Genomic DNA, 18,689 nt, shown 5'->3' on the forward strand with positions numbered 1-18,689 from the left:
GCTGAAGAAATTTAAAATTTTTTTATGGCCATTGAGGTCATTCACTTCTGGGTTATACTGCTGCCTACAGAAGGATTGTTGTCAGAGTCTCTGCTCCTGATCAACAGCAATGCTGGACCCCCTTAATTGCGAATCATCCAATCTTGATTCAATGCATAGGATCAGCACACCCTTCTATGCTTCACCTCCCATGAAACTCCTTCCAGGTCTGCTTCACATGATCAAGATGGAGAACTCTAGAGTGGCACAGGTAAATAAGGTACTCCAACCTGGCAAGACCCCCACCAGATTGTCAGGATCTTTCTCAAGGACCATCCTACTTCTTGGTCCCTGGCTTTAACTATATGGCTGTCAAAACATAGGTTCTAAAGGACAAGGGCATATCAAAGTCAGTGTTTTTTTCGATGCTCAAGGTTAGGAAGTCCACTTCATGCAATGTCTATCAAAAGAAATGGCAAATGTACTTCACCTGATGTGAGTCCAGGAGCTTCTCTATCATGTCTCTGCATTTTATAATCTGTTTCAGAGACCGTTGGCTTCATGCTCTCTTGACTAAGACCTTTGTGCAAGGAATCTCCCATATGGTTTCCCCAGTCCATTGATCCATGACTTTGAATCTGGTTCTCTCCCTGTCTCTCCAGAAGCTGCCATTTGAACCTAGTAGAAACGTTCCTCGCTCTGCTCTCACCCACAAAGTTGCTTTCCATGTAGCTATATTACTTCTGCATGGTTTGTGTCTGAACTTGTCAGCCTTACCTGGCAAAGAATATTTGTTTTTGGTCTTGAATGGGGATAAGGTGGTGTTGAGGCTCAGAATGTTCTTATTGCCTAAACTTACAAAGTCCAAAAAGAGCATCAAATGAGAGAACCAGGATTAAAAAAAAAACCTTTAATACTGGTGTTCGTTTAGCAAAACAAAAAATTGCCAAAGTATTTGGGGGTTTAAAGGTATTCCCTTTCTGTAGGGCTTAGTTATGCCAAAAAACACTGATGTTTTTTGGAATAACTATAGCGTAGGTTAATGGAGAGTATTTAGTTCTACTTTAAATGTAACATAAACTTCATAAACATGTACCCAAATATGCTACCAAATGAAACTGCTTACTGTCCTGGAAAAAAATCTAAAATTTGTTAGGGTAGGCTACAAACGCTAATGTAGAATTTGGCCTCTTTCCAACAGGGGATGACTATGCTGATTCGCCTGCCAGTGAAATCACAGCAGGGTTTTTACTGTGCTGTATTTGTACAGATCCTTTTATTTATTTTTTGGTCTCTGTTGGCTACAAATTGCTCAACCTTCAGGTCCTGTGACTGACAATATAGCGCTGTCTACATGGCCTGGGGAAAAGAGTTAGAAAATTTGCCAGATCATTATTTTTACCCAAAGAGCACTGACTGCAACAAAAGCTCTTTTGATTAACGGAGAAATTGTTCCAGGTGACATTTTGAGATGAATGAATCCTGTTTGTATCACTGCCCATTTTGTGGGGTGTCTGTGGGCAGCTTTGCCTGAGTTGCTTGGAAGCGATTTTTTTTTTCATCCTAAAAAGGAAAAGGTACTTATTACTCCGTATAATATTGGACTTTCAGTATGCTGTATTTTTATACTGACCTTTCAATGCTGACATTTAATCAGCTTTGCCTTCCCTGTTTCCGCCTTTTTTTCTCCTTAACTAATATTTTTTTTACTTAAAAGTTTACATTATTTTGGACCCAGTGACATCATCCCCTGGGTCTCTGTGTTTCTTTATGCAATGCAATCAGATCATGGCTGGTGGGAGGGGCCAGCCGGGGACTATGCATAGCTTCCTAAAAACGTATACCTTTCAAGAGCCATCAGCTCTTATGCAATTCGTGGACTGGCTTTTGAGAGGAGTTATGTAAAATAAAAAAAAGCTTTGATGGGTGGATATTAGTCTGGGAGAGAGGGCATTCCAATTTACATTCAGAAATGCCCTAAGAAATTTCAGTACAGCAGAGAGCCTTTACAACTGTGCAAGGCTCAAGTTTAGCTTCAAGTTTTGAATACAGAAGGGAAGGGTGAAAACTCCTGTAGTTTTTTTAAAATTTTTTGAGATCTGTGTCCTGCTGGGGAGACATTCCCTTACTTTTTGTTCTAAATTTTCAGGAGAAAATTAAGCAGGCCAACAATGGGTTGCATGAAAGAAAATTGCTCGGTTTCCCAGTCAGCACAGTCAGTGTTGATGGGGTAACCTCTCCCGTGGAACTTTTGTGTTCTGGCAGTGGGCGGTTTCCCAGCCGTCAGAATACCGTCAGAATACAATGATCACTGCTGGCTGCTATAGCCGTACAACCAACTGCCCATAAATTGAAATTTGTCCGGTCCCTGCCGAAGTAGCTCAATTTCAATCTGTCTATGGTCAGCTTTACATTCTTAGAGAGCGAAACGTGTTAGAGGGCCTGGCCAGAACGGTGGCTGAGGTCATTCCTCAACATTGGACTCTTGGGGTCGGTTGAGCAGCGTCCATCCCTTCACTTGTATTGGCTGACAAATCCTCTGTGGTTATATGGTAGTCATGGCATCTGCACCTTCTCCACATTATTAAGCAGCTGTAATAATTATTGTATCCACCCTCAATGACCCTTTTAGGATTTACAGCTTACCACTTTGCAATGCTGCAAAATTGCTTTTACATATTTGTTGATAAGTCTACTTTAGGATTTAACTACTGAAATTATAAATCACATCCATTGAATATTTTTTTGAATAGGAATCAATTTTCCCTTGTGGAGCACAGAAATCTAGCACTCCATCCTGTGACAGAAATCAAACCTGTGATGCAGCTCAGTAGTATGAGACATACGTTGTGTTTCTTTGAAGACATGCATTGGGGTTGATTTACTAAAACCTGGAGAATGCAAAATCTGGTGCAGCTCTGCATAGAAACCAAAACGCTTCCAGGGTTTTTTTTGTGTGAAAGCTTAACTGAACAAGCTGAAGTTAGAAGCTGATTGGCTACCATGCACATCTGCACTAGATTTTGCACTCTCCAATTTAATAAATCAACTCCATAGTGTCAGAACACTATTCTGACATCACCCAAAAGAAAACAATCACATCTACTTCTGTGAGTTTGTCTTTGTAAAATGAACCATAGCCTTTCTGTCAGTAAGAAGTGTATCGCTATACTTACATTTTTTTTGGTATGCTAGGTTCTGACAGATCTGGAAGATCAACTGAACCGTATGAGCGAAGAAAATGCAGAGCTAAACAATCAAAACTTCTTTCTGACCAAACAGTTGAGTGATGTTTCAGAAGCTGCAGAGGAAATTCTACAACTCCGAAGTGAAGTAGATCACCTGAGACGTGAAATTACAGAGCGGGAGATGCAGCTCACTAGTCAGAAACAGGTATGGTGTTTTCTTCTTTCGGACAAAGTACATGTTTTCCACTTGATCAAAAGGATTGATTTTTTTTTTTTAACACATTGGTTTTTTATTGAGATTTCAACAAGAACAAATTCTCCAAATTGGCACAAATGGCAGTCTGGGCACATATACTGTACTTATTTGACACATTACAATAATAAGGTAACATAATACTAAATATCAATGCATAGATATGCAACATAGTGTTCTCACCAAGCCTGTTTGACTGGATCCACAACTGTCCAACAACATAATATTTATACAAAGAAGAAGAACAATAGAAACCAAGTAGGAAAAGAATAAGGAAGAAATTACAAGAATCGCTGTTGTACTTTTATCAATACGTCTTTCAATGGGCCGACACATTGTGGAGGGTAAAGGTACGTGGAACAACCAGCAAATTTAGAAAATATATTTAAGCCTATAGGCAGGTATCCAAGGATCCCATTCCCGCCTAAATATCTCCATACTTTCAGTACGGGAAGCATAAAAACATTCATAAAAACTAGGCAAATGAACCCTATGTATGACTTCCGACAAGTTAGGTGAGAAATCTAGCCTCTATTTACTTAGTATCGTGAAGCATGCTGCTGTTAGTATATATCATTCGTAGTGGTATGGGAAAGCTTCCTATTTCCAGGCCTAAAAATGCCAATGAGGGGTAGGAGGAGTTAGTATGCCCACAATGGTGGAAATCAAAACAAAAACAGAATTCCGAAAGCTAATTATAGACTTACATTGCCATAGTACATGAAAGAGATTTCCTTTCTGCCCACATTTATGCCAGCATTCAGGAGAAAGTGAAGGGTACATAGTTGCAAACTTAAATGGTGTGAGGTGCCAGCGGTGGGCTATCTTTAAGGCAGTTTCCCAATGAAAAGTAGATGAGATGCTGTGAAGAGTGCTTTAAAAGCTGTCTCCCATTTCTTATCTGTAAAGGTGTGGCCTATATCCTTCTCCCAGTTACAGTAAGTTGGGACAATGATTTGGTCATTCTCAGTTGTGTTTGCATAGGGGTATAGAACCACGAGATCCCTTCTTTGGTGGCTAGGGGATTGTGAATATAATTCCACACCCTGCGATCTAAATGTACTACTCTATCCTTAAAAGTCCGCAGAAGATGATTTAGCTGCATCGGTTTAAATATATCTCTGGATCTTGTTTCAACGGGACATCCTTCCATGTACTATATCCTAGTCCTCTCAAGGAAGCAAGGATGGGCTTAACAAGTTCAAATACCTGCAATGGGAGCTCATCAACTGACATGGACATTGGATCCTGTTGATGTTGTAGGGAATGGCTCCATACTTGGAGAGTGGCTGTTACAATGGGGTGGTGTGGTATATGCATGGGCATGTGAGGTGCCTTAGCTAAAAGCAATGCCCCCATTAATGAGCTCAGAGCATTCAAGAGTCACCCACTGTTTGTCAGAAGTGTAAAACCACGCCCTCATTTAACCTAACAAGGCAGCTCTGTAGTAGACATGGTGTCTTATGATCCTTTCTAGATTTTTAGAGATCTCAATGGGAATGTCTGAAAGATGTCTAAAATGTTGGGTGCTATGACCAGTTTAAATGCCGCTATATGGCCTACCCATGACAGGTCAAAATAAAAGTATTGATTTTGACAACCTTTAATTTTACATTTTTATTTTCTTTCATATACTGTATGAAACACCTTCAACTGAATTTCTGACTTTTTTTTTTTTTAAATTATTTTTAATATTCATAAAAACTGATTAAAATTCATGGCAGGTGTGTGGGGAGAATAAAATGTTTGTATCTGTCACTTCCTGTTTGTTAAATTTGTCTGAGCAACAGTAATTTCAGGACTTCATACAAGTGTCAACCGGTAACCTAAAGGAACACTGCAGTCAACTTTGAAAATTAAGACCTTGTGCACAATGGATGTTTTAACGCTCTAGTGGGGTCTGGCTTATTTTTTCTCTGCCTCTAAGTGCCCATGCATGTTAGCCCATGTGTCCATGCACACATAGACATTTAGATAAGTTTAGAAGCAGAAAAAAGCCCAGTGCCAGCACATCAAATAGCATCTGCATTTTGGCAGAAAAAACACGCTTGATGTGCGTAAACGTTCATTAATGCTAGGTGTAAATTATTCTGGCCATTGAAAATAAATTGATGCCCAAGCGTTTGACGTGCCAAAACGCATTACACATGCTTACATTTTTATATGTTTCTGTGTGTGTACCGTGTTTCCCCGAAAATAGGACACTGTCTTATATCCTTTTTGGCTCAAGAAAACACAGTAGGTCTTATTTTTGTTGTAGGTCTTATTTTTTAAATATCCAGGTGTGGACAGGGGGTGCAGAGGTGAGCTGCAGGCAGTTATGGATGAGAGTTACTATGGAGAGGGCCGGTTGATGACCGTTGTGAGCTGCAGTCAGGTGTTGCAGGGGTGACTTGGCAGGTGAGTTTCAGACAGGGTGCAGATATGAGCCACAGACAGGGTGAAGGGGTAAGTTGCAGACGTGTAATGCAGAGGTGATCAGTGGCCAGGGGGTGCAGAGCTGAGTTGTGGCTGGGGGGTGCAAAGGTGGGTTGCAACTCAGCTCACCTCTGCCCCCCCCCCCCCAGCTGCAGCTCACCTATGCACACTGTCTGCAACTTGCCAAACTCAATTTACCTCTGCAACACCTGACTGCAGCTCACCTTTGCACATCCCCCCTCCCTCTCCACTGCCCTCCTGTGGTTAGTTAGCTTTGCAAAACACAGCTGTCAGCAGCCAGCCCCTCTCTATAGTAACTCCCATTTCGGGTCCTATTTTCCCAAACAGTGCACCAAGTGCACTTACCACTCCGCCTCTTCACCACTGGCCAGTGATCACCCCTGGGGTATCAGCTTCCATGCATTAGGCTGCCTGAGGAGATACCCCACCCCTAAACACACTGCACCCGCAGATATCTTTTCCTTCCATGTCCCACAGTGAGTACAGAGGTAGGGAGGTTCTGTGGGAGCGGATGGTGCTTTCACTTCAGCCGCGCTTCTGTGTTTATAACAGGCAGTAGATATTGGTGTGCGCAAGGCCAGTGCCGGAGGTGGCGGAATGGCGTTCCGCCATGTTCCGCCTGAAAAAAAGCCCTGATCACAGCTAGGTCTTATTTTCGTCGTAGGTCTTATACTTTAGCAATTCCCAAAAATGGCACTAGGTCTTATTTTCGGGGTAGGTCTTATTTTAGGGGAAACCGGGTATGTGTGTGTATGTACATGTCTGCGTGTGTGTGTGTGTGTGTGTGTGTACGTACAGGTGTCTCTGTTTGTGTGTGTTTGTTGCTGGCGAGTAACTCTTAAGGCCTGACTAGTAGCTCAGGACTTGAAATTTTAAGCCCTGCTTTAGGAGATTTAAGATTTACTTTAGATTTCTTTATCCTTTATAATAAATGATCTTGGCTTTTTGCCTGTTGCATCTACAATGTTGATGCATCTACAATCCCTCTAGAGAATCCTAATATTTTATTTGCAGTAGTAACCGCTTGTTCTGTTACTGGCACATTTTTCATAGCTAGAATATTTTAGATTGTAAGCAGGGCCCCCAAACCCTTGAATTTTAGATGTACTGTCTCCCTTTATTTTGTAAATTGTAATTGTTGGTGCTATATAAATCCTTTTTTCGATTAATAGTTTGTGATAGTTGATTAAGTAGAGCAAACATTGGCTTCAAGCCTCGAGAGGCACATGATAGATCTCTTTGTTTACAGATCATAGCCAGAATTCTTGTTAATTGTTAAATTTGTCATTTGTGGTGTTATAATTGCAGACAATGGAAGCCCTAAAAACCACATGCACTATGTTGGAGGAACAGGTAATGGATCTAGAAGCACTGAATGATGAGCTGCTGGAAAAGGAACGCCAGTGGGAGAGCTGGAGAAGTTCATTAGAGGATGAAAAGACTCAGTTTGAATGCAGACTTCGAGAGGTGCAAAGATTGCTGGATAATGAAAAACAGGGCAGGTAAGGATTCAAAATGATGCGTATTTGCATGATATAAAGGTAGTTCTTTCTTGTCCACTGAGGGACACCGGAAGTCTTTAACCTTCAGGTTATACTGCTTCCTAAAGAAGGATTAGACATTGGGAAAAAAAACTGTAGCCCAGCCCAGGATAACTCCTACTACCAGCATGAATCAGTTTGGTTTTCGGATAGATGTGAATGATATCACTCCAACAGCCACAATTTCAATTGCTCACAATTTCAATTACAGACAAATACCTATCCACCACAGAGCTCACGAGAAGTATCACACCCACGTTTCTGAAGGTCTGTGAAGTCTTGTGTTACAGCCCTCCCTTTCAATCACCTGTAGCAACAGCATCTGCCCAGGACTAGCTCTTTGGTCACTCTGGAGCTACACAGCAGCACAGCTAAAAAAGGTTTGCAGGTTCAGAACACCTGGAATTTTCTACCTTTCCTCAAGTGTATCTGGCAGGAATTTGATATACAATCATGGAGTTTAAAACAAAAATAAAACTAGCTTAGTGTATCTCCAATATGTTTAAACCAAAATGAAAACTATTACAAACACCAGCTCTAGAATGCCGGACATATTTCATCTGTTGATGAAGCCTGCAGCCCTGATGGCTCCAGGACTGCTTGCAGTGCACCTAATGGCATTGCTTACTTTATGGCACAAATCACCTCACCCAATTACTTGCCACAAATGCGCTTCCACATTCTCTCCTGCAGTTTCTGTGTTTTATTTGCCCATGGCCATTGGTTGCAGAGATAGTGTTACTCCAGTCCTTGACTGATGCGCTTAACCATAAAGAGTTGCAGTCTACTGCTGGAGTCAATTTACCCTCTGCTTTTGGAGTTTTTATGTTCTGTTGGGTGTGGCTGGGTCCTCTACTCTTTAATGCAATACTTTATTGCAATGCAATACTTTATTGCCCAAATCACCATGTTGTTTGTTTGATAACTGTGATTTCAGGAGCCACAAGTGCACTTCTGCACCCCATTCTTAACCACAAGCCTACAGGGCACTTATACCCCCTTCCTGCCCAGGCCAATTTCCAGCTTTCAGCGCTGTCGCACTTTGAATGACAATTGCGCGGTCATGCAACACTGTACCCATATGACATTTGTATCATTTTTTTGTGACAGATAAAGCTTTATTTTGGTGGTATTTAATCACCTCGGGGTTTTATTTTTTTTTTCTTAAACAAACCAAAAACCACTGACAATTAAAAAAAAAAGTTTTTTTCTTAGTTTTGTTATAAAATTTTTTAAATAATTGATTTTTCAACTTCACTGATGTGCGCTAATGAGGCTGCAGTGATGAGCACTGATAAGCTGCACTGATGGACACTGATAGGTGGCACTGATGGGCACTGATGAGGAGGCACTGGTAGGTGGCACTGATAGGCATTGACAGGCATCACTGATGGGCACTGAAAGGCGGCACTGATAGGCGGCACTGACTGGCACTGATAGGCGGCACTGACTGGCACTGATAGGCGGCACTGACTGGCACTGATAGGCGGCACTGACTGGCACTGATAGGCGGCACTGACTGGCACTGATAGGCGGCACTGACTGGCGGCACTGACTGGCGGCACTGATTGGCAGCACTGATAGGCAGCACTGATAGGTGGCACTGATTGGCATTGATGGGTGGCACTGACTGGCACCACAGATGGGCACTGATATGTGGCATTGATGTGCACTGGTAGGCACTGATGTGGCATTGATGTGGCACTGATGGGCACTGACACGAGGCACTGATAAGCACTGATACAAGGCACTGATGGTCACTGACAGGTGGCACTGCTGGGGCTACACTGATCATCAGTGCTCTGATGATCTGTGTACATGTCCCCTCCGCGGAAAGCCGATTACCGGCTCTCCTCTCCTCACGAGCTGTCAGCGTGACAGCTCGAGAGGAGAGAAATGCCGATAACCGGCATTTCCCTGTTTACATGTGATCAGCTGTGATTGGACACAGCTGATCACATGACCGAGCCGAAATCTTCAGCTCTTTCCGTGATCGATGATCCGCTGTGTCCAAGGGACACAGCGCACTGCCGATTGCCGCGCTGTGCGCTTCCTGAGTCGCGCATGCGCGGTGAGAATGGGAGGACATCATATGACGTCCTCCCAGAACGAGAGAACCGCCTTGCGTCCGTCATATTACTATATGGCGGGCGGTGGTTAAGATATTCTATATCTGATTTGCACAAGGCCTTGGTGGCTTCAGAGCCACTGACTGCATAGGCTGTCTAATTCTGAAAAACACCTCAGTCCTTGACTGATGACTCACCCCTAAAGAGTCACAGTCAAATGATATTACTCAAAAATAAGAGACTGGTTTGGCTCTTATTGATGCAGTAGGCAACATTTTAAAACTGATGGATAAGCCTGACTTTCCCTGATAAGTTATTTACTCCCCCAAGCACTTATTAGCACTGTATCAACTTGGCTTCACAGTGGGAATGCAGCACTTCTGTACAAAAGCTTCCCCAACAGTTTCCCTTCTTAACAAGATGCTATAGTGATTCATTTCTAGCATGTGTCTCATATTGGTCCATATGTGTAGGTCACTTTGGCTAAAGTGCTGGACTACTGAACCTGTGCAGGAAGCTTTTGATCCACATGACCTTTAAGGGACATTGTCTTTTCTGACTGGCCCTTGATGATATTTTCAAGGATGCTACTGGTGGAAAGAGCACCCATGTTCCTCAGCAAAGAAACCTAAAGATCACACTGTGAAGTCTTTTCCCTCTCTAAATAGAGTTTTCTCTCTCAACACTATCAAGGGTCAAGTTTCTGGCCTTTCTGTCCTAGTTCTGAGATCATTGGCATCTCAGTGCTTGATTAAGACCTTTTAGTATAGGGGGTCCAACATAAAGCTCCCCATCCAGTCCCTAATGACTCCGTGGGACCTGAATCTGGTCCTCTGCACTTCAGAAATGGCCATTCAAACCTATTACAGACATTCCTCTTTCTACTCTCATCCAAAAGGTGTTTTTTCTTGTAGCAATCATCAGGTGTCTGAACTGGAAGCCTTATCCTGCAAAGAATCCCTTTTTGGTTGTTAAGGTGGTGTTGAATCCCAGGACTCCGTTTTCCTAAGTTAGTTTCTGCTTATCATCTTAAAGCAGTAGTAAACCACAACTTAAAAAAAAATCCCCTGCAAGGTAATGTCATAATGTGTTAGCATTCATCTCATACTAGCACATTATGAAGGACACATTATGAAGGACTTACCGTGTCTACTTAGGTACAATCTTAATGGTTAGTAAATCATCCCTGACGGGGGCGGAGCCTAAACATGACGGCGTTGGAGAGCACGATGTGAGTGCTCTCCGACAATCCCCGATCTGACCACCCTGAGAACCCTCAGGACTTTACTTGCGGTGCCCTACCTGAATGGGGTCTCCTGGAGGTGGGAATCCGGCGCGGTGAAGGAGGAGGAGAGCAGGAGCGGGCACGGAGCTCCGAGAAGGGATCACGCTGCAGAGACCCGAGATCAGCTGTCGGGTTGCCGGGGAAACTGAGCAGTGCGGCGGGAGCACGCTGGTGGCCGCAAAGGAGCTCTGGGTAGCTGAGACGCCGGCCGGTTCCCTGACAGGAGAGGGGAGAGGCTGGAAGAGTTCCTAAACCTGCTGTACAGAAGAGGACACATAGCTCCAAGCAACAGGAGACCCTGCAGGAATCCCCCAGAGACACAATCCAGGAGAAACAAAGGGACGGCTGTGGATCTGGGTCGCCTCATTTGATGAGCAAGTGAAGGAGGGTGAGTGAAGAACCCATGTGTAATTATATATGTGTCCTGGATTGTGGGAAATGAGCTGCCTATAAAAGAGTGAAGGGGGATTCCCAGGGAGTTCTGGAAAGTGAAAAGAAAATAAAAGAAAGAAGAGAGAAAGAGAAATTGCTAAGTGATATTAGAGAGATCTGACCAAAATTAATGCCCCAATATACAGTCTAAAGTTTCCCTCTCGTAAAGAGTACAGCTTGCACAGGAGGTATAAAGAATAAAAGCGTTAAAGGAAGTGGGCTCAAAGGGTCCCAGACGGGTACAATTAAAAAATATACCTCCCAGGGGAATGTGACTCCAGAAAGGGCACATAGTGGCAATGAAAAAGGGGAAATGGAAACCAGTTTGGAAAATAGCCCCAGATTGACACTGGGCCTGAATTGTAGCAGCCGACAGTCGATAGAAAACCCAGAGAGGAAAGATCTTGAAAAGGATTTACAAGTGCCGAATAAAAGAGAGATGGCCGAAATGTTTAAAAACTTGGAAAAAACTTTTAAGCAAGAAATGACAAATATTCGACAGGATCTAGGGCACCTGCTAAAGAGAATGGAAGAAATGGAGGAAAAAATTAATAAACACACCCAATTTATTTCAGGCCTAGAAAAAAGGGCTGCTATGATGAGGAATACGCAGAAACAATTGCTGTATAAAATAGAAGTACAAGAGAACAGGAATAGGAGAAGCAACTTGAGGATAAGAGGAATCCCAGAAAATTTGAAAGGGAGAGAACTTCAAGAAATAGTCTGTAAAATGTCAAACTCCATTATGGACAGACCTGAAACAGATGTAATTAAATTGGATGGAGTATATAGAACAGGAAAGTTCCATCATGGTAATGAGAAGGCAAAACCTAGAGATGTAATTGTTCAGCTGCATAATTATGGAGATAAGGAAGAGATTTGGAAAAGGACTAAAGGAAGAACAACTATTAAGTATGGAGATATAAATATTCAGATATTTGCGGACTTATTGTATGAGACATTGTGGAGAAGGAGATCCTTGAAACCCCTATTAGAGCAGATGAGAACACGGAATGTTCAATATAGATGGGGTAACCTAGAGTGTTTAATCGGATGGAAGAATGGTGTAACAGCATATCTGAGATTTCCTGAGGACTTGAGAGACTTCTGCGATAGACTGGAATTTCACAGAATAAGGATTACTGGGTGGGAAACAGAGGGAGAGACAGGCAACGGGGGAGAAGAGGAATGGCAGACAGTAGGTAGGGGTGAGGTAGGGAGGAGTTAGAGGGGATAATGTGATTTTTTTTTTTTTTATATTCCTCTCTATCTCTTTCAACCGCACCGCAAAAGTGGAAAGATGTGGAGAGAACGAGGGTAATCGGGGGTGGTTGGAGGTGGGAAAGCTGTACATGGGAGGAGTTCAACCCCAAGGTTTTAAAAAAAAAAAAAATCAAAGGTGGTCTTATACCCACAAATGATTGATAGGCAATTTGAAGGCCTAAAAAAATGGGGGGCGGGAGGGGGGGGGGAGGGAGGGGGGGCGGGTTGGGAGAATGGGAGGGAGGGGGGAGGGGATGGAGTTGGGTGGGAGGGAAGGGAGGAGGTATTGGGTCAATTCTCTGCATGACAGAAGGGATAAAGAGGAAGAGGCAATCTGGAAGAGAGATGGAGTTAATTGGGAATGATGGAAGAAATACAGTTTATAACCTATAATGTGAACGGGCTGAGTTGTCCAGGGAAGAGATTTAGGTTGTTTAATGAGTTACATCATAGGGCTACGTCAGTGGTATTTTTACAGGAGACGCACTTTGAGATAGAGGCAAACGTGAAATTGAAATCCAAACACTACCCAACATGGTACTATGCAGATTCTCCAATTAAAAGAGCAAAAGGGGTTGCAATAGGCTTGGCAAAGAATATGAGATTTGAGCTGGAGGATAGAAGAACCGACCCGGAGGGGAGGTTTTTATTCTTAAAAGGTAGACTTCAGGGGATTGAGTGTACTTTAGCCAATATATACTGCCCTAATAAAAATCCGGAGATGTATATGAAGGGTCTGTTGAAAAAATTAATGGAATTCAAAAAAGGGCGCTTGATAGTAGCTGGAGACCTAAATTTCTGTATGGACAAACAAAAGGATAATACCTCTTCCGTGCAAAGAGAGAGGAGTAGGTCTCTGAGAGCTTTGAAAAAAGTGATGCATGAATATCAACTAGTGGACACCTGGAGAATAATGCATATGAAAGACAGAGACTATACCTTCTTCTCTAATGCACATGAGATATATTCGAGATTAGACTACATCTTAATAGACCATCAACTTATAGATCATCTGGTTAAAATTGACATAGAGACAAGGACGTTCTCGGATCATGCTCCGGTCGTAATGAAAATGGGATGGGGAAGAAGGTGGACTGGAGGATTAGGGTGGAGGTTAAATGAGGTTCTTCTTCTGGATGAGGATGTAGTTCAGAAAATTGAGAAAGAGATTAAGGTATACTTTAAGGAGAACGAAACAGAGGAAGTATCGATAGCTACAGTCTGGGAAAGCCACAAGGTATTCATAAGAGGAATCTTGATTGCGGCAGGAGCAAGGAAGAAAAAGGAAAGAAGAGAGAAGGTCAGTGGGCTTTTAAAAGAAATATTGGACTTGGAGCAGATCCATAAGAAGAAAATAACAAAAGATACGAGACAGAAGTTATTGGATAAAAAAGATGAGCTAGAGAGGTTGATGGATGAGGAGAAGAGAAGAGTATACAACAGGGTTTTGAACGAGAGATATAGATGGGGAGACAGACCAGGAAGACATCTAATGAGAGCTTTGAATAAAAAGAAAAATAGGAACTATATAGAAAAGATAAAAAGTTCAAAGGGGGAGTTGGCCCACTCAAATAAAGAGATTATTAAAGTGTTTACGGAGTATTACAAAAAGTTATATAATATTAGTCCCCAAGGCCCTCTAAAAGTAGCTCAAGAGGGAACTAATGAAAAAAAGATGACATACTTAAAAAATGCGGGATTACCAAAACTAAGTGAAGCACAGTTGAACTCCCTAGACGCAGAAATTTCCCAGGAAGAAATTAAAATAGCATTAAAAAGCACAGGGGGGGGGAAAAAGCCCAGGCCCGGATGGCTATACAGTTAAGTACTATAAGAAATTTAGTGAAGTACTGTTACCCAAGCTGGAGAAATATATGAATGCTCTGGGAGGTGGGATGGAAGTGAGGAGAGAATCCCTACAGGCCCATGTAGTACTTATTCACAAGGAGGGAAAAGATCCATCTCAGTGCTCCAGCTATAGACCTATCTCATTATTGAACACAGACACTAAACTGTATGCAAAGGTGTTAGCAAACAGGTTGAGGGATCTGATGCCTGAATGGATCCATGGAGATCAGGTGGGCTTTGTACCGGGGAGAGAAGGTAGAGATAACGGCTTGAGAACCCTGATGCTTATTCAGAAAAGTAGAAAAGAGAAAGCCCCGGTGGTGCTCTTGTCAATTGATGCAGAGAAGGCATTTGATAGAGTGGACTGGGGCTTTATGATGGACAACTTAAAAGTGCTGGGAATAGGCGAGTGGATAAGTAAATTATATAGGGAGCCTACTGCAATCATCACGGTAAATGGGGAGAGATCAGAACCCATTGGAATGTCTAATGGTACAAGACAGGGCTGTCCACTGTCCCCTCTGCTATATGTATTGTCACTCGAACCTCTGTTGTCAATAATAAGAAATAGTGGATCGGTAAAGGAATTCAGATAGAATCCATAGAACATAGAGTAGCTGCCTTTGCGGACGACTTATTGTTCTATGTGGGGAATCCCCGAATAACTCTCCCAAATATAATGAAGATTCTGAAGGAGTACGGTGAACTATCAAATTTAAAAATTAATCCAACGAAAACAGAGATCCTGAATATTAATATATCAAAGAATGAAAAAGAAAAACTACAAAAAGAATTCCCCTTTATATGGAGAGAAAAAGAGATACAATACCTAGGAATAAAACTCACTGCCTCATCTAAGCATTTGTATAGATTAAATTATATCTCTTTGATAAATGAGATCAGGGAAGATTTAAAAAGACTAGAAGGAGGAAATCCATCCTGGATAGGACGTATAAACCTAGTCAAAATGGTAATTATGCCTAAAATACTGTATAGATTTCAAATGGTACCAATCAAAATTCCAGAAGCCTTCTTTAAGATAATGAAAAAAATGTTAAGATTCATATGGAAGAATAAAAAACCTAGAATAGCGTATGAAACATTGAGTAGGACTAAAGAGAAAGGGGGATTGGGTCTACCAGATGTCAAGAGATACTATAAAGCAGTGGTTTTAGCAAGAATATATGACTGGACATTTAACCATAAGGGGAAAAGCTGGGTAACAATTGAAAATGATCTTAGTGGCATTAGATTGAGTCAGATGATATGGGTTCCACCACAGTTCAGGGGAATTAAAGAAAGCACAAGTATCTACACTTTAAATGTCTTTAGGGTATGGGACAATTTACACAAAAACATGAAATGGGAATTTAATTCTATATTAATGCCGCTCACAAATACTGAGTACTTTCCCCCGGGAAAGAATAAGATATCAGGGAGATGGTTTAGAAAGGAGGATACCCAACTGAGAGATGTTTTGGTGGAGGGGGAATTGAGATCACTTAAAGATTTAATAGAGAAGAAGGGAGATATTTTTATTAGAATAGATGAGTGGAAATATCATCAATTGAAATGTTTTATTGGAAATCTACCGAAACCCCTGAGATCAAAACAGGAGTGGAATATGTTTGAAAGGTTGTTAGAGACATGTAGGGATGGGAAGCACGGTATTTCAAAAGTGTATAGAATACTCACAGAATTAGACACAAACACAAAGTTAATTTTTATAACAAAATGGGAAAGGGATATGGGAGTTGGGTTTCATGAAGATAGACAGAGAAAGATGTTTAGATTGATACACGATAATGTTAGTATGAGAGAGGTTGAGGTTAACTATAAGTGTGTGACACGATGGCACATTACACCGAGTGTAGAGCACAAAATGAATGGGGAAAATACAAATATGTGTTGGAGAGGATGTGGAGAGATAGGCACGGTGTTTCACATATGGTGGGAATGTCCGAAAATCCAGGCTTTTTGGAAGACAATAGTTAAATTGATTGAAGAAATAACTGAAATTGACATAGGGTTAGACCCAACGACATGCCTCCTACACAATGTGGAGACATCTGTAAATAAATATAAAGATTCAGGTATATGGTACTTCTTGAATGCGGCAAAAGGGCTGATACCTAAGTTTTGGCGGAAATCTGAGGTACCGAAGGAGGAAGACTGGATTAATAGAGTAAACCAGATAGGTAGAATGGAAAGATCATACCATATGCAGGAAGATAGGATGAGAGTTTATTTTAGGAGATGGGAAAAGTGGGAAAGAGCAGGATTGAAAGAGAAATATAGGAAAATATGAACTAGGATGTTAGCAAATAATTAACAAGCCTCAAGAGATTAGAATGGGCTAGAGTCTGCAGAGGGGGAGGGGGGGGGATGAGGGGCGGGAAGGGGGGGTAGTGGGATGGGAAAGAAAAGAGTTTTTAGTAAGGGAAAGGTAGAAATGTTATAAATGTTTATTTGTATGAGAATTATTTCCCTTTTTGGGTTTTTGTATTAATATGAAAAATTTAATAAATATTTAAATAAAAAAAAAAAAATGAAGGACTTACCTTAAAACAAAGCCTTCCAGCGGCATGCTATCACCGCTGTAGAGGCTTCCATCTTTACCCTGTCTTCCTCCCAGGTTTGCGAGCTCTGGTTGCCTGACTGGCCGAGCTGAGATGACGTCACAGTGCTGAAGAAATGGTACAGGTATGCTGTTCATTCAGAACACATGCACCTGCTCTCAAAAATAGAATGAATTTCTTCTAAATGGTGCATGTTTGGGAGATGTTTATTTTACCTAACAGTAAGCTTTATTATAAGCTTACCTGCAGGTAAAAGTATTAAAAAAACGTTTACTGCCACTTTAATTAGGGCATTGTTCTTCCATTTGTCCAGCTCTAGTTCACCAAGAGGAAAGTTTTTCTTCATTGTCTGGAAGTGGCTCAGGCTGTAAGAGACTATCTCTCTGCAACAGTTCATCTCAGAAAGACTGATCACCTCATTGTCATCCCACATGTACCCTGAAGGGGTGCTCACGCTTCTTGTTCCACCACCTGTAGGTGTCTCAAACAGACCTTTATAACCCTGTCAAGGTGCTGTCACTACTATGTGTAAGTGCTTCTTGGGCTTTTTGGCACCAAGCCACTCTTTCCCTGTTTTGCAGGCTGCTACCTGGTCTTCTGTTAACATGTTTAAGTTCTGCCAGGTGGACATTTTGGCCTCATTTGTTGCCAGCTTTGGATGTAGAGTCCTTTAGGTTGGTTTTTGAGCTGCAGGCAGTCCCAAGTTCTTTGTTGCTTTCTTGGGGCTTTTCACATTTATTAGCTGTGTTTTCTTTTAGCTGTGTAACCCCCTCAGTTGGTCTGCTTTCCGGCATCCTGAAGGTAAAGGCTTCCCTAAGTGGACGAGAAAGAAAATGGGATTTTTTAACTTGCTGTAAAATCCTTTTCTTGGAGTATGTTGAGGGACACCCCTCTGTGTACAAAACTGTGCCATGCTAGTAGTAGGAGGAGGAGGGGTTATTCTGGACTGATTTACTTTTTTTTTCCTTTTGAAAATATCCATTTCTCCTGTAGCCTTTAGTATAATCCAAGTAATAATTAAAGTGATACTTTATGGCTTTTTTTTTTTTTAATCATTCTAAACTATCAAGTATACGTTTAAAAAGTCTCTTGTTTTCAGGCTTCTTTTTTGTATTGTGCATGCTCCCTATCTTCCACTGATGCACCTCTTAGGGCTACTAATATAGAGTGAGTGGTGCTGTTATTTCTGGTCATATGCTCTGGTCTATGTATACTACAATTCCCATAGATCTGAATGTGTCTGCAGGTAAATGGTAGTCCATCACGGGGAACAGCCGACAAGGGGGGCAGATGAGAACAGCAAAGCTTGCATTTCAGAGATGGATCAAAGGAAAAGAGAGATAGAAGATACATTCATGTTATAGACATGTCGCATTTATCTTATATTAAAGAAAAAATTTGAGTTTAGTGTCATTTTTAAACAACAACAAAGGACAATTATCAGCTCAACTTACCAGCCATCCTGCAACAAACTGATTTGTCTTGTGTAACAGTTCACGTTAAAAACAGGGGTTTACTTTGCACACATTTGCAAATACATGCAAAGCTGCAGAGCCAATTCACGGCTCCTCAGTTTTATCTACAGTCTTAAATCTATGGTTTTTGACAGACCCCATAGTAGGAGTGCATATATAATAATGGATAGATTGAGAGCAGGTATGTCTGGAGGGAGCCCACCCCTCCGTAGAGGCACAGGGTTGCACTGGACACCCAGCACATAGTGTCACTTTAAGACTTGCTATGTCCCACAGTGGACAACAAGGAAAGAATTTTGTGGTGAATGCAAAAAAAAAAAATCCTATGTTTAACTTTC

The 18,689-nt window shown here is 41.7% G+C and overlaps 1 protein-coding gene across 2 annotated transcripts in view; it reads left to right on the plus strand.

Moving 5' to 3' along the window:
• Positions 1 to 18,689, plus strand: part of LOC149449356 (citron Rho-interacting kinase-like) — a 201,808-nt gene that overhangs the window by 105,722 nt on the left and 77,397 nt on the right. For both annotated transcript variants that reach the window (XM_089693340.1, XM_089693341.1), the window contains exons 24-25: positions 3,175 to 3,372; positions 7,168 to 7,361. In XM_089693340.1, coding sequence (XP_089549466.1) covers positions 3,175 to 3,372; positions 7,168 to 7,361 — 392 coding nt within the window. The remainder of the gene's footprint in view (positions 1 to 3,174; positions 3,373 to 7,167; positions 7,362 to 18,689) is intronic.

This window comes from Staurois parvus, unplaced genomic scaffold (assembly GCF_062004578.1).
Source record: "Staurois parvus isolate SC_StPar_1 unplaced genomic scaffold, SC_StPar_1.0 ptg000626l, whole genome shotgun sequence".
Lineage (NCBI taxonomy): Eukaryota > Metazoa > Chordata > Amphibia > Anura > Ranidae > Staurois > Staurois parvus.